General features: G+C 39.7%; 1 protein-coding gene across 1 annotated transcript in view; it reads left to right on the plus strand.

Annotated features, from left to right (window-relative positions):
- Positions 1-17,279, plus strand: part of LOC133987272 (nidogen-1-like) — a 39,305-nt gene extending 22,026 nt beyond the window's left edge. Inside the window, exons 10-20 of the mRNA XM_062426583.1 lie at positions 397-525; positions 1,515-1,658; positions 6,132-6,260; positions 8,973-9,212; positions 9,953-10,128; positions 11,275-11,401; positions 12,500-12,671; positions 12,811-12,968; positions 13,291-13,414; positions 13,788-13,900; positions 17,161-17,279. Of these exons, the coding sequence (XP_062282567.1) occupies positions 397-525; positions 1,515-1,658; positions 6,132-6,260; positions 8,973-9,212; positions 9,953-10,128; positions 11,275-11,401; positions 12,500-12,671; positions 12,811-12,968; positions 13,291-13,414; positions 13,788-13,900; positions 17,161-17,279 (1,631 nt within the window). The remainder of the gene's footprint in view (positions 1-396; positions 526-1,514; positions 1,659-6,131; positions 6,261-8,972; positions 9,213-9,952; positions 10,129-11,274; positions 11,402-12,499; positions 12,672-12,810; positions 12,969-13,290; positions 13,415-13,787; positions 13,901-17,160) is intronic.
- The last annotated feature ends 4,251 nt before the right edge of the window (positions 17,280-21,530 follow it).

The raw sequence follows: 21,530 nt of genomic DNA on the forward strand, positions 1-21,530 counted from the left end.
GTGAACACTGCCATGAATCATCAAGTTTTTAGGAAGTTTTACTCCATGAGTTCCATACTTTCATCATCAGCACTTGTTACTGGCTGTGAAGATTATTTTGTTGATTAATCGATTAATTGCTTTGTCTGTTAAATGTCAGGAAATACCAAAAATGCCCATTACGATTTAAACAGTCTGAAGTAATGCCTTTTTAAATGTCTTATTTGGCATTAAAACTCAAATGTATTCAGTTTATTATCATGTGAGACAAAGAAAAACATAAAATCATCACATTTAAGAAGCTGAAAGTAGCAAATATGACTAAAATGATTATAGTTATTAAAAATAGTTCCCAATGAAGTTTCTTTCCATGATTAATTGACTGAATCAATATTTATCACTCTAATGTATTGGCAGATATGGACGAGTGCAGGGAGACTCCTGATGTGTGTGGACCCAACGGCGTCTGCAGCAATCAGCCGGGAACTTTCCACTGCGAGTGCTCGACCGGCTTCGTGTTCGCCAGCGATGGAAAGACCTGCATCGGTATGTGTGTGTGTCTGTGTGTCTGTGTGTGTGTGTGTGTGTGTGTGTGTGTGTGTGTGTGTGTTCACAGCTGTGTGGGGGGGTGGAGTGTGTATTTCCCGTGTGTGTGTGAGAGTCTCTGTTTGAAGAGTCTCCTGTTGCACTTACAGATGTTGTAAAAAGGGAAAAAAACGCCCACAGACATAAACAATGAAGATCGTCCCAGTGCAGACACAACGTCGTTCTTTGATGAACTAAACACAAACCTGAACCAGAATCACTGCTAAACACATCTGCATGACTGATGATTTAAAAGGGAATAAGTATGGTGGCCCTGAAGTACAAGAAGAAAAAAAGAATTACAGCTTTTTTCCTCTTTTTTTGACGATAATTCATTTTTATCTGTGTTGTGCAGATAATGTCCCTGTTGAATAAATAATGAAACACTTCAGCGTAGAAATTACAACACATTTTATCAAAAGCACATGAACATTGTCATTCATCCTGTTCATACTGACCATTATTAAAGTACTGAGACTTCATTTAGTGTAAAAAAGTCATTTAAAAGTAGATGATCAGCTTCTATTGAGCTTCATCAGTGTGAGTTAGTCATATCAAGTGATATCTGACACATTTACAGTCTTTATAGCATCAGATTCCCTCTTAGTGTTTCCCTGTTGAGCTGTGGTGTAACCATAGTAACACAAAGACTTTGCTACTAAAAACACTGTAACGTTGAAACATAGAAGATGAAGATTTGACTCATTTGGACGCTGAAGCTTCAAATTAGCTTCAGATCAACTTTTAAATACATTTTTACAGTCCACATACTATAAAGACTTCCAATCCATTATGTTAACATACAGGCAACGCATCACGTTCATTTAGAGCATTTATAATGCACATCCATCACTGGGGGATGATCTCGGACCATCTGAATCTGATTAATTATTCATGTATTGGTGATAATATTCTGTACAGTAGTCCTAACAGTCTGTGTCGTCCTGCAGTGGAGAACCGGCCGGTGGATCACTGTCAGAGAGGAAGTCACGACTGCGATCTTCCTGAGCGAGCTCTCTGCAGCTACACCGGGGGCTCGGCCTACATCTGCTCCTGCCTGCAGGGCTTCGAGGGCGACGGCCGGGTGTGTCGGGGTGAGTTCACAGAGTTTCCTTTATCAGTCAGGAGCGTCGCTGTCAGCAGACCTTGGGCTGAGTCCAGGTGACGGTTGCTCCTCGCTGTTGTGACTGGTTTCTTCATAATCCTCCATGTGGTCTGTGATGAAGGTTGCAGTTAGTTTCAAACAATACTGAAGTAACTCACATCTATATGTAAGCAAACACTGCTGGATTAACAACCTGTGGGGCAAAAGCTTGTTTTTGGGCTCCAGTTGAGCTCTAGAGACTAAATTATTCATTGATTGAACAATTACAAATCACTTTTAAAGAAAATATGCCAAATATTCTCTGTCAGCAGCTTCTCAGATTCAATTAAATTAAATTCAAATCACTTTATTTGTCCCCGAGGATATGAATATTGCAAGATTTCCAATTTTCTATGATAGTAAACTCGGCATCTTTGTGTTTCTGACTGTCGGTCGCTGCTTACATGCAGATCTTCCGGTTTCACAAATGATTTTCACTCATAAATTATAAATAGATTTGTGAGTCCTACAGTTGTCAACTAAATGTGTTAAAATGTACACAAGAGGAAATTATCTCTGTTGCGAATTGCAGCTTAAATGTTGAAAATGTATTTGATTTTTGCTGAAATATTGGATCATTTGAACATTTATTGAAATGAAAGCATGTGAGAAGTTTAAAGGGAAAAATCAGTATTTGGTGGAGCTGTTAACAACTCATAGACATCTGAAATGTGAGCCGACTACACACTGCTTTTTCTAAGACGTCTGTAGTGGCCATTTGTCCAGAAAAAACAAATTAAACTTTAAACCAAACATAATCAAAAGGCCACTGATGCACCATGAGGATGTGGTTTAACGCAAGCAAAAGAAGATGAATGTACAGTTCAATCTTGCGTTTTGTTTGGATTTATTGCAACAAAAATAAAACAAACAAAAGAACAAAGACAAACCATGGCTGCTGCTGCCTCTCTCGCACTGGTAATAAACCATAAGCCCACCCAGGTGCATGCTGGTCATCAATGTTCCTACTTCCTCAAACAACCTACTACTCAAAAGCGCCCACAGTGTTTAACCAATTACCAAAAATAAACTACAATACCAACTACGCAAGTTAATCAAACAAAGTTACTCATAATTAGTCAATTAAATTTACAACTAAAACTAAACTTAACAAACTAATAGCTCCAACAACGTCAAAAAAGACAAAAAGGTTGGAAAGCACTGGTTTCATGCCTGAAGCTTCTTTGGTAAAATGAACAGAAGAAGAAATTAACTTTGTTGCAAACTGCAGCTTCAATGTTGAAAAATTTGGTCTAATCAGAGTTAATTTCATACCTCAGTGTTGCAACTTCCGAATAAATGTTTGATTGATCAAATTATGTAGATCCAGATGTTAATGATGATGATGATGATGATGATGATGATGATGATGATGGGTGAACTGGAGGTCTGATGCCTCTGAGCGGTTGCCTTGGTGATAGTCCAGCCTGGATGCGGAGTCACCGGGTTCAGCTGGAGTGTGTGTTAACATAAACATAATAAATCAAAGCTCTCTCGGTTCATTAACCAAGCAAGTAAAATAACCGACACAATCCAAGCTTAATTATCACTACTCCTATACCCGAAGCAGTAGAACGGACCAAGCTCATCATAGAGGCACAAGTCCTTCCAGTTACTACCATCAGGCTGCTGCTATAAAACACCATTGGCCAAAAAAAACACACACCGGAACTCCTTCATTCCTACTGCCATAATCATGTATATGGGGGCGGGACAGCTGTGGTAACATCACTTTTTCTGTGTATTAGTAATAATAGTAGAAGTAGTCCAAATATATAACAGTAGAATAACCTTGGGCTGGGTAGTATTGAAGCGTCTCGCATCAATCGATACCTGCAATCGATCCTTTTTGCACCCAGAGCTAGAAAATATGACTATTTCTATGCACTTGCTAACAGCCAATCAACAGCAAGCGTTCGTGGGTTTAACGTGACATGTGATTGGTCCACTGCCACAGCAGCTACGACCCGTCTGTCAAGATGCCACCTAAACGCTCTAAAGCAGGGGTCTCAAACATGAGGCCCGTGGGCCAGAACCGGCCCGCCAAGGAGTCCAATCCGGCCCACTTTCCTTCCTGTGTTCTTTTCTTTCTATCTTTCCTTTCTTTCTTTCTTTCTTTCTTTCTTTCTTTCTTTCTTTCTTTCTTTCTTTCTTTCTTTCTTTCTTTCTTTCTTTCTTTCTTTCCTGTCTTCTCTTACTTCCATCTGTCTTTCACTCCTTCCTTCCTGCCTTCCTTCCTTCCTTCTATCTTTTCTTCCTGTCTTCTCTTCCTCCCTTCCATCTGTCATTTCTTTCTTTCTTTCCTGTCTTCTCTTCCTCCCTTCCATCTGTCATTTCTTTCTTTCCTGTCTTTTTTTCCTTCCTTCTATCTTGTCTTCCTTCCTCCCTTCCATCTGTCCTTTCTTTCTTTCTTTCTTTCTTTCTTTCTTTCTTTCTTTCTTTCTTTCTTTCTTTCTTTCTTTCTGTCTTTCCTGTCTTCTTCCTTCCTTCCCTCCTTCTTTTTAATGGACCGGCCCACATGAGATCAGATTGTTCTGTTTGTGGCCCTTGAATGAAGATGAGTTGGACCCTCCTGCTCTAAAGTGTGTCTACACTACACGCCTGTTACACCAGATAACAGACAGAGACCTACATGGTTTAATGGGAATCTAATGAAATACTCAGTTGATATCAGGATCACTTTAAAGGTACTTGGATTGGTGCTGGTATCATCATTTCTTAAAGGATACCCAGCTCTATGTTCAAAGCTGTCATTTTGCCATGAGTGAGCCTGATATATATCTCATTCACACATAATGGATTGTTTCAAATATGTATTAAGTCTTTATTTAAAGGTACAGTGCTCTGTATGGAAGCAGGTTTACATAATTGTCACGTGATCATAATGTGTGCAGTTGTTGGATCCTGCAGTAAATGTAGACAGTAGATAGTAGGCATGGTGATTGTGGATGTAGACATAAAGCACAGGGATTGATCATTGGTTTGTATTAAAGCAAAGTGAACCTAAAATCATAAATCAGCCTCATTCAGATAGTTTAGAAACCTTTAAAACATACGTCACACTAAAGAAGCTTCAGGCAGAATGTGAACTTGTATTCCTGACATCTTAATGCATTCTTTACACTTTATTACCTTACATAACTGCAGAGTTACACCTGAACTTGCAGAGCTTGCAGACTTTCTCTCAGACAGAAGCTGGAGAATCAGTTCAGTGCGTTTTGTTCTTCTTCTGTGAAACCTAAGTCAGCGCTGTGGGCCCCGGGGACAGGAAATGCACAACCCTGCCTTACAGCTGTGCAGCTCATCTCCTACATATACATCCACCCTCACCTCCGTTTTTTTCCTCTTTTTTTTGGAGAGAAATCTACAGAACAGAGGACGACACTCTGAAACTCCTCAGTTCAGTTTTCTACTTAAACACTAAATCTGCTGTTTTGAGCGTCAATTATATGTATACTCAGTCTCGCTTTTTTATTTTACTATCTATTGATCTGGTCACATTTTATATTCTTCATTTTAGAGGTTATTTTGCTTTTTCCAGAGAAAATCCAGTAATTTTGTCCTTTTGAACCCCAAACATCTGTCAAAATCCACAACTGTGGACACATATTGATAAGCATAGTCTTTCTTAAAGGGACATATTCTGCTGTTTGTGGTTTTGTTTCATTTATATCCTGTTCTGTTGGATATTAAACATGGTCAAAGGTGCAAAAGGTCCAAAACTTGAGGTGAACATATGTAGAAATGTTGCCTGCTTTGAACACTTTGTTTGTGACATTTTTTTTCTACCTTTCTGAAGTGGACTTGTAGCACATGCTCATAAATAGATGTCCATTCTGTAGCCGTGGTTGCTAAAGTGGTTGCTAAGGTGTTTCCACTCTCATATGTCAAAGAGACCACCTTAAAGAGACAGGAGCTAAAAAAGTCTGTTAATAGACAGAGGCTGAACTGAGCGGCTGCATAAAGGACCAGTAGAAGATAAATAAGGAGTTTTTAACTGGAAATCATGCAAAGATATTCCAGTAGAGACACAGAATATAACAAATGAATACATGAAAATAACATAAAATGTAACAGAAATGGACGGAAACGTGACTTTCCTTTTTGTTTTTTATGGATGTTCGGACAATGCGGTAAAAATTTGAGCAACTCTTGAGTGACAAACTGGTTACTGATTCTCAGAACAGGCACCATGATGCACATCACAAATCCAATATTATTGTTGAAGCTCAAACTTGGAAACCTTTAAATTGAAACTTTCTGAATGGATTTCTGTTGAGTCGTCATCTAGTGGCCAATAGTGGTACTGCATCTTAAAACACACCAAAGATGGAATTAATTTTGGAGTTAATTTTGTTGTGAATGTTTAGTTATTGTGTTCCTATTTTCATCTTTTGTTTTTTTTGTTTTTTTCTCCCATCAGACGTAGACGAGTGTCAGCAGGAACGATGCCACCGTGACGCCGTCTGCTCCAACGCACCGGGAATCTTCACCTGTCAGTGCCGTCCTGGTTTCCATGGTGACGGCTTCCAGTGCAGCCCTATATCCACAGGTAAGTCACTTCCACACTTGCTAGTTCAAATCCTCAGACTGGAGGTGAAACTTAACTAAATATATTATCATGGTTTATTTTACATTTCTGCTAAACTACCATTTAATTATTTTTATGAATGAACTGAAACTGCAGCTGCCTGCCAGGTAATGAGTTAAAAACTGATATTTGTGGGCAGCAGAAATATAAACTACACAAATAGGTTTGAAAGCAGCAGTTTGTTCCTTTTTTATCGTCTCTTGAGCTCTGAAGAGAAAATATTTGGCCGTCAGCTCAAACACACTAAAGGCGGTTTTTCCAACTGTTTGTAAAACAAATGGAAGCCGAGTAAACTGTAGAGTATAAACATTTGTCTTAATAATAATCCAGCTGAAGGTTGAGTCGAATGAACGCAGACGGAGCGATGCTGCTGAATTTATCAGAGTATAAACAGATTTCACGTTAGACCTAACAAACAGTCGGTGAGCTGAGAGTCGTGTTCAGGGTCATAAATCATTCCCCAAAAGAACAGGAAGAGTAAGAGTACTAATACTGCATTACATTAAAAATCCTGCATGATAAATCCTACTACAGTTAAAGTACTGCAGTATTATGAGCGATGTAGTATGCAGTATTACAGTAAAAGTACTGCAGTATTATAGTGATGTAGTATGCAGTATTACAGTAAAAGTACTGCAGTATTATGAGTGATGTAGTATGCAGTATTACAGTAAAAGTACTGCAGTATTATAGTGATGTAGTATGCAGTATTACAGTAAAAGTACTGCAGTATTATAGTGATGTAGTATGCAGTATTACAGTAAAAGTACTGCAGTATTATGAGTGATGTAGTATGCAGTATTACAGTAAAAGTACTGCAGTATTATGAGTGATGTAGTATGCAGTATTACAGTAAAAGTACTGCAGTATTATAGTGATGTAGTATGCAGTATTACAGTAAAAGTACTGCAGTATTATGAGTGATGTAGTATGCAGTATTACAGTAAAAGTACTGCAGTATTATGAGTGATGTAGTATGCAGTATTACAGTAAAGTAGTGGTTTGGTCCTCTGACTGATATATTATTATTATGACATCATTAGATTATTAATAGTGAAGCATCAGTGTTAGAGCAGCATGTTACTGTTGTAGCTGCTGGAGGTGGAGCTAGTTTACACTACTTTATATACAGTTAGCTAGTTTAGTCCAGTGGTTCCCAACCTAGGGGTGGGGCCCCTCCAAAGGGTCAGCAGATAAATGTGAGGGGTGGTGAGATGATTAATGGGAGAGGAACATTTTTCTGAGGTCTTTCATGCAGACACCAGATCCCAGCTGGAGTTGTACTTTTCAGATTTCATCACCTCTCCGTCTTTCTCTGCCTGTTGTTGTTTATGTTGTTGTTGTCGTCTGTTGGCGGTTTGGAGTCGTCTCCTGCAGTGATTCCAGGTGTCAGCAGCTCAGAGCTCACAGCTAATTACAGCTTCACTCCTCTGCAGCAGAGTTTTGTCATATTTTCATGCTTCTTTATGACCGCTGGCCTCTGAAAGGCATCATTTAGTGTCCCCTGTTAAAACTTGTCGCAGCGTCTCTTACTGTAAGCGCCACTCGCTGATTGCTTTTGTCTGGCTGCTCTTGTCTTTGATGTTCGGCCCCTCGCTCAGGGGTCTTCTTGCCTTTTGTGGTTTTGTCTCTCCGTGGCGGCTGATTGTTTGTGGCGACGTGGCGCTCTGCGGACACGCTGCTGCTGTGTTATGGCTGCTCTGAGGTTTGTCTGGCAGATACTGTTGAGGATAAGAGTGTGAAGCGAGTGGAGGCTCTTCCAGATGTAACTGTGGCCCCTGGATGTGTGACCGCAGAGATGAAGAGCCTCCTGCTCGTCTTTAATCAGCGGTTCTTCACCACAGTTCACTCACATGTTTATCTGCAGCTGCCACGTACTAAAAACCTTAAAAACCTTTAAAAGCTAAATATAATCTGTTTGTTTATCCTGCTCACAGATAACGTTTGATAAATATTTCTGATAATACATGTTTTCAGTTATTGAGTTATTGAGTTATTTGATGTACCTGCTCAGTCTTTAAAGTACAGTTGATGGAAGTGTCATTAGTTGTGAGGATATTTAGTCATAAACCAAAGTAGGGCGGCAACTAACTAATTATTTCCATTATCTGTCAATCAATCTGTTTTTTTCTTAATTATTTGCAGTGACAAAATGTTGATCATTGTGTCTAAAAGTCCAAGGTGATGTCCTCAAATGTCTACAACTCAAAGATATTCAGTTTACGTCACAGAGGAGAATAAAGAAACCAGAAAATATTCACACTTAAGGAGTTGGAATCAGAGAATTTGGGCAGTTTCTCCTTAAAAAAATGACTCAAAACTATTAATCAGTTATCATAATAGTAACTGATTACTCTGTTTTTTTATTCCTCTATGACCGTAAACTTAATACCTTTTTTAAAGTTGTAGACAAAACTAGACATTTGAGGATTTCATGTTGAACTTTGGGAAACACTGATCAATACTTTTCTGACATTTTCGGACCAAACAACAAATTGATCAACTGAAAACATAATCTAAATATTAATTGATAATGACATTGATTTAGTTGAAGCCCTTTAAAAATGATTTAACAGCAGCTCTGTACTCATCACACAGATATGTTTGATATGATGTCTACAGTTTCTCCAAACTGTAGACATCTCAGTCTTACTGTTTTTAATGTGTTCTCAGAGCGTGAGACGACCCAGTGCGAACGTCAGAGAGAGAGCGCCCAGACTCCCCCCACCAGCTCCGGCTTCTTCTCCATCTTCAGGCCTCGTCCGGCCGTCAGTCAGTACATCCCACAGTGTGACGAGCACGGAGCCTACAAGCCCACGCAGTGTCACACCAGCATCCAGCAGTGCTGGTGTGTGGACGCCAACGGCCAGGAGATCCCCAACACCCGCACCGGACCCGGCAACACGCCTCTGTGTGAGTCACCTGCTGCTACCAAACACCATGACACTAAGTAAAGTTCAATGAAGGATATCTGCAGTAATGTGTAAAAGTTCTTCTTCTTCTTCTTCTTCGGATTTTGGGTGTCTCAGCTGCTGCTTATTCTTCTTCTTCTTCTTTGGATTTTGGGTGTCTCAGCTGCTTCTTCTTCTTCTTCTTCTTCTTCTTCTTCTTCTTCTTCTTCTTCTTCTTCTTCTTCTTCTTCTTCTTCTTCTTCTACTTCTTTGGATTTTGGGTGTCTCAGCTGCTTCTTCTTCTTCTTCTTCTTTGGATTTTGGGTGTCTCAGCTGCTTCTTCTTCTTCTTCTTTTTCTTCTTCTTCTTCGGATTTTGGGTGTCTCAGCTGCTTCTTCTTCTTCTTCTTCTTCTTCGGATTTTGGGTGTCTCAGCTGCTTCTTCTTCTTCTTTTTCTTCTTCTTCTTCTTCTTCTTCTTCTTCTTCTTCTACTTCTTCGGATTTTGGATTTCCCAGCTGCTTCTGTCTCTTCATGTTAATCCCAGACTCCTTGAATCCTTGTTCTTGTTGATGAAGAAAGTTATTCATGACTCTGACTCCATGCAAGACACTAGTGGGCAACAAGAGTCATTAAAAATATTCATATTGTGTCAATTATTCATCTGAACACCATGATCCACTCAGTTGTCCAATCACCACCAATAACAGAGTATTATTGACTCATGAACAGTTAATTGGTATAACTCTTGTCTTCCTCCTCAGGTATTGATCAGACGGTGACTCCTCCTCCTCCGGTCGGTCCGACCCCGCGGCCCGACGTTCACCCCGTTGCTCCGGGAACACACCTGCTGTTCGCCCAGAGCGGGAAGCTCGAACAAGTTCCTCTGGATGGATACAACATCAAGAAGGACGAGGCCAAACCTCTGCTGCACATTCCTGTAAGAACTTCACTGCCAACAGTTTTCCAAAAATATCTGTTTTGTTTTGGCTCAGTTTTGTGAAAGTCGACTTTAAGAGACCTGAACGTTGCTGCAGAGAGATAATCCATCACAACACAGCCGGAGTTTAGAGAATAATATAATAACTTCATAAATAAGATCAAATAAATGTCTTAATTTCTTGCATTATAATGTGAACGTGTGCTTTTAGTGGAGTCAGATACTATCTGGATTTCACTGGTTCCAGTTCTGATACCCATCCTAACACTATTAATCTGTTGACTATTTCTCAATTAAATGATTTGTTGTTTGGTCCATACAATTGTGAAAAATAGTCAATCAGATTTTTCCAAAGTCCAACTTGACGTCCTCAAATGTCTCAAAGATATTCAGTTTACTGTCAGAGGACTAAATAATCCAAGAAATATTCACATTTAAGAAGCTGGAATCAGAAAAGTTGGACTTTTTTTCTTGAATTTCTCAAAATGATTGATCAATTATCAAAATAGATTTTATATTAATTGACATTAGTTGACAACCAATTGATTCATCGATTCATTGCAGCTCTAATTTAAATGTAAATGAAACTGAATCATAGACCATGTTCTACATACCAAACCCTTCTTTCCTTTGTACTAAGCTAGGTTAAACATGTCCTGAACACAATAGCTGATAAACATCTTCTCATCTGATTCTGAGGCAGGAAGCAAACAACAAGCTTTCTATAATCCTCAGACTCCTCTTTTAAATCCTAAACCCAAACAGGCTCTTTGAAGAAATGAACAACCAGCTTAAACGTCTGTAGCTTGGAGGATTTTTCTAGTTTTATTCACATAAGTAGAGACACTGAAGAACATACTGTACACACTGACATCATGAATTTAGTTAAACCCCTTTACACAACACAGGCTTCTTTTTTTCTCCTTAAACAATCCTTGAATTGTTCTTCAGCACATTTAAGCATAAGTTCTCTTTTCTTCTCTTGATGAGAAACATGATTTATGAAGCCTGTAAGTCATCGATCATACAGCGGCGTCTATGTTCTGCAGCTCAAACATAAAGCTCTGTCACTTCACATAAAAGACTCTTTTGAAAGCGTCTCCGGATGAATGAAACTGTCTGTCCGTCCTCGTGTTTCTCTCTCAGGATCGGGTGGTGATCGCGGTGGCTTACGACTGCTTGGAGAAGATGGTTTATTGGACCGATATCACCGAGCCGGCCATCAGCAAGGCCAGTCTGAGCGGAGGAGACATCATCCCAGTCATCAATAAAGGTACGGCGGACGTCACTGGAGGACGTTGAAATGTGTGAACAAGAAGTCAGAATCAGTAACCAAAATGAATAAATAAATGAATTATTTTATTCAGTCATTGGAAGTTAAGAAACTTGGATGAACCTAATCTGGGCTTGTGTAGAATATCAAGGTTCTTTTGTAGCAATAAAGGAGCAGTAGTAGTAGAAGTAGTAGTAGTATTAGGAGCAATAGCAGTAGTAGTAGTAGGAGTAGTACAAGGAGCAGTAGTAGTAGTAATAGTAGTAGTAGTAGTAACAGTAGTAGTAGTAACAGTAGTAGTAGTAATAATAGTAGTAAAAGGAGCAGCAGTAGTAGTACGAGCAGTTGTCAAGGTTCCTTTGTAGCAACAAGCTTCTGTTTCATTGGTTTTTAGCTTCAGATTTCTTGACTTTTAGTTGAAAAAAAAGTGCTTCACAAGCAATAATTTCTCCAGCTTTTTCCAAACTGGTTTACAAGATGTGTCTGAGTCTTAAAACGCTGGCCGTGTTTCAGTGTCTACAAAGAAAACAAAGCAAAATTATAACCTAATCTGTCCAATAACAGTCTGTGTGGCCGTAAAGTGAAGAAGGAATTTATGTCGCCTCAAACTCCTTTTTGAAATGTCAACAGAATTCATTAAAACATTATTATATATATTGTGTCACAACTATAAAAGGAATATTGAACTTGTCATCATAGTGCAGCTGAAATGAGAAAAGCTAACATTTTGTTTATGAGACGCAATTAAATCACTATTTTATATTTTGTTTCATTATCAACAGAAACAGAAAAATATGTAAATGAGTCACATGACATGATGAACTTCATTGAATCGTCACGTTTTTGTCTAACTGGCTTTCATCAGGCATATCATGGGCAGCATTACAACACTTCCATATATGCTTCAATCATCCAATGGGACGACTGGAGAAGTTGAGCCCTGATTAGTGTCACATTGTCAAACTTCATGACTCATATTCAGCATTTTCAGTCAATAGCTTTGAGATACTGTGCTTGTTTGACTTGTCCTGACGAATCACTCAGGAGGTTTCGGCTCATAAAACAACATTTTAAACATTTAGTTTCTTCTGTCCTCAGAGCTGCAGAGTCCTGAAGGCATTGCCATCGACCACGTGGCCCGCCTCCTCTTCTGGACCGACTCCATGCGTGACACTGTGGAGGTTTCTAAACTGGACGGCAGCCAGCGTCGCGTCCTGTTCGACACCGACCTCATCAACCCTCGACCCATCGTCACAGACCCAGCATACGGGTATGTGAAACTCATCAGTTAGCAGAGCAGTAGGAGTAGTAGTAGTAGTAGTAATAGTAGTAGTAGCAGCAGCAGCAGTAGTAGTAGGAGCAACAATAGTAGTTAGTTTGTTCTAACTGGTTTGGCTCTGTCGGTGCAGGCGGCTGTTTTGGGCAGATTGGAACAGAGACGGGCCTAAAATTGAGATGTCCAACATGGACGGAACGGATCGAACCGTCCTGGTGAAAGATGACTTGGGGCTTCCCAACGGTCTGACCTTTGACGCCGACAACCAGCAGCTGTGCTGGGCTGACGCAGGTGAGACACTGGTTTATTGGATTGCTGTTAGTAACTGTTCTTATTGTGGTCCACATAAAAACACAAAACACCACATGAACTCCCAATGCCTCATTAGGCCTCTTTAAAGTACAAAGAAAAAATAGTGGATTGCCTAAAAATCTGTCTTCTTACATGAAGAGAGGAAAGCTAGACTTGTTCTGCACACATCTCTTTTTTGTCACACTTAACCAAACCCTGACAGGAACCTGAACCTCCATCCGATCCCTCATATCCTCCTTCTGATATGATGTTCATCCAGCTGTTTTCTCACTGACGATGCTTTTTATCGATGGGTCTGCAGGTACTCGTAAGGTGGAGTGTATGGATCCTCACCGCCGGCTGAGGAGGCAGATCGTGGAAGGGATCCACTATCCCTTCGCTCTGGTCTCCTTTGGAAGGAACCTCTACTACACCGACTGGAGGAGGTACGAGCCAAAAAACAAACATATCATCTGTTCACGCATCAGTTTCAGTCTGGAGGATTTACATGCAGGATTTTATATAAATTCTCTCCTGGCACTCGTTTGTTCCCATGAGCTGAAGTCAAATTCTTGCATATGTATCAACCCACAGCTACAATGACACTAAAAACTAAAGTCACCGTTTCCATAAACCAGAGTCTGATTTTAAATAAACACATTAACGTTGCTGTAAACGCTGCTTTCTCAGGCGCTTGGTGTTTAGACATTTATGACCGTTTTAGTTTAAAGTGTGTTTAACAGCGCCGTTAATTTGACGTGGATCAAACCTCCGTGTGTGGTCTCTGCCGAATGTTTACATCGTGTTTTTACTCTGCAGGGAAGCCGTGGTCGCTGTGGACCGTCAGTCCCAGAAAGAGGTGGACGAGTTCCTGCCACAGAAACGCTCGCGGCTGTACGGCATCACCACGACACCGACGCAGTGTCCACAAGGTACGACTCAGTCCGGTCACATGACCTGAAACGACTAAACAAAGCAGTCGAAAGGAGATAATAAAAGGCAGAAGACACAGTTTAAAGGAATAATTCAACATTTTGTAGGATACGCTTATTTGCTTTCTTTGTGAGGGTGAGAAGAGAAGATTGAGTCACCATGGGGTTAGCCTAGCTAAGCATAAAGACTGCTAACAGCTAACTGCCCAATATACACCTAACACCTGTAAAGTTCACTGATTAACGTGTTTTATCTCGTTAATACATAATTTCATTACAATTAGAGCTGCAACGATTAGTCAATTTATCAATCGAAATTTCTAAATTCTTTGATTCCAGCTTCTTAAATGTGAACATTTTCTGGTTTCTTTAGTCTTCTGACACTAAATAGAATATATTTGAGTTGTAGATTAAACAAGATATCATCTCAGGCTTTGGGAATCACTGATTGGAACATTTTTCTTCATATTCCCAAGAAAATAATTGACGGATTAATCGATAATGAAAATAACTGTTAGTTGCAGCTCTACTTACAGTCATTATAAGTCACATGACACTGAACTCTGCTGGTTTCTCGTCACATGGATAGTTTTGGTTTTGAGACTCAACACAATAAAGATGATTGTAGTTTGATAAACCAACCAGATTTCTAAAACCTCAACAAACCAAACCAATGAGTCTTTGCAGTAATGTTAAATCTTGTTATTGTGATTTGGGTGAACTGTCTCTTTATTTCTGAGGCTGTTACATGTTGGACGCTGCCAGCTAACAGCTCTGTGGTGTCTTTATTGGACCAGAGCGCAGATGTGCTGACTGACCGTAGTAATTGATTGCAGACTTGTATAGAATGTGGATGGATATAAGCGTGGGAACTCGGGGGGTGAAATGACCTCAGGAGAGCCAGCTGTGGATCAGGAGACTCCCAGCTGGCTCTGAGCCCTGAACTATACAGCAGGCAGTGATGAGAACCGGCTTCACTGTCTGCGTCCACCTGCTGCTTTCTCAGTAACGCCCAAATACACTTCCTAAAGCTGCAGACTCATTTTAAAATGATATTATTCCTATATTTTTCTTCATGTTTGGATCCAAACCAACAATGAACTGATCTACTAACAAGTACTGTGTGTGTACAAAGCTATTAAAAATACATCAGTGAGCCAAACCACTGCACTGGGTGAGATGTTCCTTTGTGCTTGAAGACGATGGTTACCGTAACGTGTTTAGAAATGGCTTCAACGACTAATCTCATACTTCATTAGTGTTATCGTTGGTGGTACCAAATCATTACAGACTGTTAAATGAACCCAATAAACCTACTGATGGTTTATATGTGAGAACAGTATAGTGGAGCTTAGTGCAAAAGACACATTATTAATTTACATTTGTATAACATGGCGATCGTCACCGTAGTTACAACGTCCTCGTCCCTCCGCTTCTACTACAGAGCCAAGATGGCGACCGTTGAGGGAGAGAAGTGTCCATAGTTTCCACACTCAACTTTCTGACTGTTTTGAGTGAAACCATCCAGGTTCTCATAGTGCTGCATGTTTCCATTCTTCTCACCGTGAACTTATGACCTCACAATATTAAGAAGAGTAAGAACAGAAGAAGAGATTAGAGACACAGCAGAGTTAGATAGTTAGATAGATTTACTTTATTAATACCCGAGGGGAAATTTAAAATATCAAAGCAGCAACACAGCAATACATGGCACAAAGACAACAAACGTAGAAATCACACAAAATACCTAAGTATAATTAAAAACACACCCTCCCACCCTCAGCATTGCTAGAACCCAGTAAGTGAGTTCTTTGTAAAGCAGACGCCACTGAGCAGAAACACGGTTCTGTTTACAGCTTTGTTAGCTTGTTGTGTTACATATCAAACTCTTAACTTCGTACTACATTATATATTTCTCAAAGAACTTCAGTACAAAGTCCAGAGGTTGTGATCTTTAGCACAACATGCTAGCAAAGCTGTAAACATGCTCAATGGCGTCTGCTTTACAAAGAACTCTGCTGCATCTCTAATCTCTTCTTCTCTTCTTAATATTCTGAGGTCATAAGTTCACACTGAGAAGTATGAAACATGCAGCACTATGAGAACCTGGATGGTTTCACTCAAAACAGTCAAAAAAAGTGTGGAAACTATGAACACTTCTCACCCTCAACGGTAGCCATCTTGGCTCCATAGCAGAAGGGGAGGGACTACTTTACACTTAGCTCCACTATACTGTTGACACATATAAACCATCAGTAGGTTTGTTGGGTTCATTTAACAGTCTGTAATGATTTCCAGTAAGTGCACCAACAGCTGTGTTTGATTTGAGACACAAACCTGTTGAAATATGTAAAATACACAACTAAGTACACAGTGTACTAACAGAAGAATGTGATTGAGACTCTGTTCAGACTGAAATCACTGTTATTAGTCTTTGGAGCCGTTTCTAAACAAACTAACCTGTCAGTGTTGTGTTCACTACTGGTGGGAAAATCATCAGTTAATGCAGGTATGAAGTAAAGTGTTACATATTGAGCACAATTAGGCTTGTAGATCCTGATAATGTAATAAAGTGCATCAGGTTCTACAAGGAAAAGCAGCTTTATTTATATAGAGCATTTCATACACAATGGCAACTCAATGTGGTTTATATAAAACAAACATGTAACAGTAAGAATTGGAAACAAAAAAACATAAAAACATGCAATTTGAGAGAAAAAAAAAAAAAAAAAAATTAAAACATACAATTAATTTTTTTAAAAAGTACAGAAATATAGAAGGAGAGAGAGCCCTCCTGAACCTGTGAACCAATCAACCTGTCAATCACCACGTAGCCACGCCCTAATGCATACCCTGCTTTATCGTCACATATAAAATCAGGGAGGCCAAAATGTCCCAAATGAACATCATACTGCATTGAAGAAGGCTTTAAACTAGCGATTGAGACCATAAACACGTTGTGAAAACGTTTACTGAGGTTAGAAATCAAGTGAGAAGTTGGTGAATTCTCCATTGACTTGTATAGAGACGGAAGTCCTTTTGACACCAAAACGGTCGCCCCCTGGTGGCCTTTTGATAGAATGCAGTTTTAAGTTACTTCCTCGTTGGCCTCATTGCAGAGGACCGGGACTCCCCACCTGTATTCTACTAACATGTCATTCATGTATTCTGGACCTAAACAAGACTTTTGAAGTTCTGTAGTTTAAACTCTGACAGATAATTCATTTCACTAACACTCATCTCCTCTTCCTCCTCTTCAGCTTTTAACTACTGCGCCAACAACGGCGGCTGCTCTCACCTCTGTCTGCCGCGGCTCGGCGGATTCACCTGTCGCTGCCCGGACGCCGCCGACGGCCAATGTGTGGACAGAAACCTGTGAGGACGATGGCAGAGCGACTGTAACACTGCTGCTGCTGGGAGATACAAAACAAAACAAAACACACTTAACTGAATTTTGGTGTTTCTTACTTGAATTGAAAGTTTCCACGATTCTTTTTTTTTGGGGCCCTTGACGGCTGCTCGAACCTCACTGTATTTATGATGTCACTCTTCAGGTGAGATAATCAGCTCTCTTCCTGCCGTGTTAAAAAATCAGATTTGGTTTTCTGATTGTTTTGTGCAGCGTGTTCGATACAAAACTCCTGACTGAAGACTTTTAATCGTAAAAGTGACCAAACCTGACACAAATACAGGGACTTTAAAGACAGCAGGTAAAATCTAAAAACACTTTGACCGGATGATTTAGGTACTGAATGATAAACTTCAGGTTGTGTTTTTATCGTATTAGTTGCTCCTTATTGATTTCTTATGATATATGATATGTGATGATAACTGCGACAAACAATCAGTTATAACTCCGACATGTTTTCCCCCCAAACGAAACTCAGGAGTCTTTTAAGACGTAATTACACGATCTTTAAAAAAACTGACAACATCTCATAAATACGTACATATATTTATCAGCCAACGCTGTACAATCAAATCTGCCTCTAAATACACACAGCGACAGAGAAGCTCACTGATTGGCTGACAGTGGATTTGTTTATCTGAGGCTCATAATTTATCTTGCTGTGGCGCCATCTACAGGCAAAATGTCTTTAAGATTAGAAGTTTGTAAATCGAGTTTTGGTACAAAATATTAGAAATATTCTATATAAGCCAAATATTTTTGTGCCATATTTGGTGAAAACTCGATGAAATTTGTTGGAAACATGAATACTGAACAACGAGGTTTGATCAGAAGGAGAAAATATAAAAATATAATGTTGCTTCTATGACTCACGGTTTTAGAGTTATGAATTGAAATTTGAAAGACAGCAAAATGTCTTTAAGATGAATAGTTTGTAAATCATAGTTTGGCTACAAGATTCATCAAACTATCAGAAAACAAAATGAATGATCTTCTGGATAGTCCAAATATTATAAATATTTTGTTCCAAATTTGGTGAAAACTCGATGAAATTTGTTGCTATACTCTGATTTAACACGTTTTTTCCCCCGGCTACGAATTAACAGATATTTGTTAAAATGGCTTGATGAAAAAATAAACAAGAGCGTCTCGACAGTTTGATATTAATAAAGTTAAATAAAATGGGAAAATGTAGTTAAAAGTTCTCAGACAGCCACAGAAACAAAACCAAAAGTGTTTTTAACATGAAGAAAAATGGAAAATCAACTTCATCAGCCAATCATCTGTGCAGATGTTTAGTTTCAACATATTAATGATTAAAAAAAGTTATTAAATGTCCTAAAACTGTAAACACAGGATGTTGTCTGTTTCTTTAAAGGATCTTAAATGTCGGTTTTGAGTAAAGAAGGTTTTCATTAGCCGACTGAAACTAAACATAAAACCGTCAGAGGTGTTTTCATTTCTGACGAGATGAATAATCATTTATAATAAAGAATGATTTGACTAAAGTTACATTTCTTTAAAGGGCGAATAATTAAATATTTCAGAGGGTAAAATAAAACTTTACCAATCCGGGAGTTTATTCTATATGTTAGCATCTTTATATAATACATTTGTTTGATTTTGTTTAATGTGTTAAGAGTTTTTTGAGTAAGGGCTAAATAACTTTTAAGACTTACAGAATTTATTCTTTTGTTTGTGCTAAAACTCACTGTGTATTTTTTTATATGAACTTGTAAATAATTACCTGATATACAGGTGTATAATGGTGCTGATGTTTGAGCCTACGATCTACCGATGATGATGATGAAGATGATGATGATGATGATGAGTACTGTGAAGGTGTGTGCAGGATGTAGGGTTTTTTTTTTTTAAACTAAAGATGAAAAAAGTTTAATGTTTGTGAGATTAAAGCTCCAGTTTGTATCTAATGTAAACATGATTTTTACATTTAAGACTCATTCAGAGATGATTAACTTCAGTCATTCATAAAATAAACCAGAGAAACTGTCATGACTTGTTCATTACCCTTATTGTATGGATTATAGTGAGTCATGTTGTGGAGAATAATGGCGCTTTTCCACTTCACAGTTCCAGCACGACTCGACTCGGCTCGGCTCCAGGAACGACCTTTTCCATTACTATAGTACCTACTCAACGTGGGCGGGGTCGTCATAGCAACGCTGCGTTAAACTGCTGTGATTTTGTTTTATACGCGACACAAAACACATAAACAATGGAGGACATGGAGGCGATGGTGTACTTGCTGCTGTATGAGGCTTTCTGTCTCACACAAAGCAAGAGAAGAGAAACCAATCTCTGTAACACTGTTGTTGGTATTTAAAAATGCCGGGTTTGATTCTTGTGTGGGACGGCTCATGACTCTTCCAGCGACTCTCTGACCAATCAGTGGCCGGCAGTCTGTTGACGTCACATTTTAGTATCGGCTCGGCTCGCTTGGAACCTCCCAGAGCAGATACTAAAAAAGTACCAGGTACCAGGTACTATCCCTGATGGAGACGCAAAAAAAACCGAGTCCAGTCGAGGTAAGTCGAGTCGTGCTGGAACTGTGTAGTGGAAAAGCGCCATAACGTTATTTAATCCACTTGAAGGTTTCTCTAACAGCTGAGTTTTGGGGTTTCCATTCTTGTAAAAATGTGTATCTGTATGTTTTGCATTAGCTGTTCAACTTTCTGAGGATCATTGAGAAAGTTAGTCACTGAAATCATCTGTGTTAAAGTCTTAAACGTCTTTTATATAATAGATACATCCTGGAGCTCAGTGGGTTGTTTAGTGAGCAGAGTGAAGAAGCAGGTAACAGCGTAACGTTGGCTTTTGGGGGGGAAACTCAGCTCAGGTCTTTTGGTAACTGAAAACCCATCAGGGAGGAAACTTGATGAGTCCAGCAGGGCTGCGGAAGCAAACACCGAACACTGCAAACCTACAAAACCTTCATTTAAAGTCACTTCTTCAAATTACAGCTGGACTTGGGCTTTTTTTATGCAGAGTTCCTGAAATATAAACTGGTGTTTTTGCAGGAAAATGTTCATATTAGTGAAATGTTCTGTTTTTTTAAGAAGTGTTGTGAAGCCCTGCTGGCTCTTCATATGCATCATGTCCGGTCTGTGAACGTGACGTACTGTGTGTCTGTACTGACCATCAGCCAAAGAGGGAACATTAACTACCTGTACAGCCTCAATAAAACCTTTTTAAAAAAATAATTCAAACCAGCGTGTTTCATGTTTGATGCCACAAAATGATTCGATTATATATTTTTTCTCTTTTCAAGTCCTCCATATTACGAGAGATCAGGGACTGTCTCTTTTAATAATAATAATAATGATGATGAAACACTTGCAGTACCATCTGAAGGCTTCAAACGTGGCTCTGAAGGGTCTTTAGCTGTAGTCTGGTTACTCACAGCAGGTACGATGGTTTCAGTAAAAAAACGAGTCGGAAGGGAGGAAGGGAGGTAAGAGGAAAGAAGGAAGGTAATGGGGAGGGAATAAAGGGAGAAGGAGGGAGAGAGGAAAGGAGGAAGGGAGGAAGGAAGGAAGGAGGGAAGGAAAGAAGGAAGGTAGGAAAGAGAGAGGAAGGAAAGAAAGAGAGAAGGAGGGAGGGAGGAAAGAAGGAAGGAAGGGAGGAAGGAAGGAGGGAAGGAAGGAAGGAGGGAAGGAAGGTAGGAAAGAGAGGAAGGAAAGAAAGAGAGAAGGAGGGAGGGAGGAAAGAAGGAGGGAAGGAAAGAAGGAAGGTAGGAAAGAGAGAGGAAGGAAAGAAAGAGAGAAGGAGGGAGGGAGGAAGGAAGGAAGGAAGGAGGGAAGGAAATAAGGAAGGTAATGGGGAGGGAAGAAAGAGAGAAGGAGGGAGGGAGGAAAGAAGGAAGAGAGGAAGGAAGGAACGAAGGAGGGAAAGTAGGAAAGAGAGGAAGGAAAGAAGGAAGGTAGGAAAGAGAGAGGAAGGAAATAAAGAGAGAAGGAGGGAGGGAGGAAAGAAGGAAGGAAGGGAGGAAGGAGGGAGGGAAAGAAGGAAGGAAGGAAGGTAGGAAAGAGAGGAAGGAAAGAAAGAAAGAAGGAGGGAGGGAGGGAGGAAAGAACGAAGGGAGGAAGAAAAGAAGGAAGGTAGGAAAGAGAGAGGAAGGAAAGAAAGAGAAGGAGGGAGGGAGGAAAGAAGGAAGGGAGGAAAGAAGGAAGGGAGTAAGGGAGGAAAGAAGGAAGGGAGGAA

Source organism: Scomber scombrus, chromosome 2, assembly GCF_963691925.1.
Source record: "Scomber scombrus chromosome 2, fScoSco1.1, whole genome shotgun sequence".
NCBI lineage: Eukaryota > Metazoa > Chordata > Actinopteri > Scombriformes > Scombridae > Scomber > Scomber scombrus.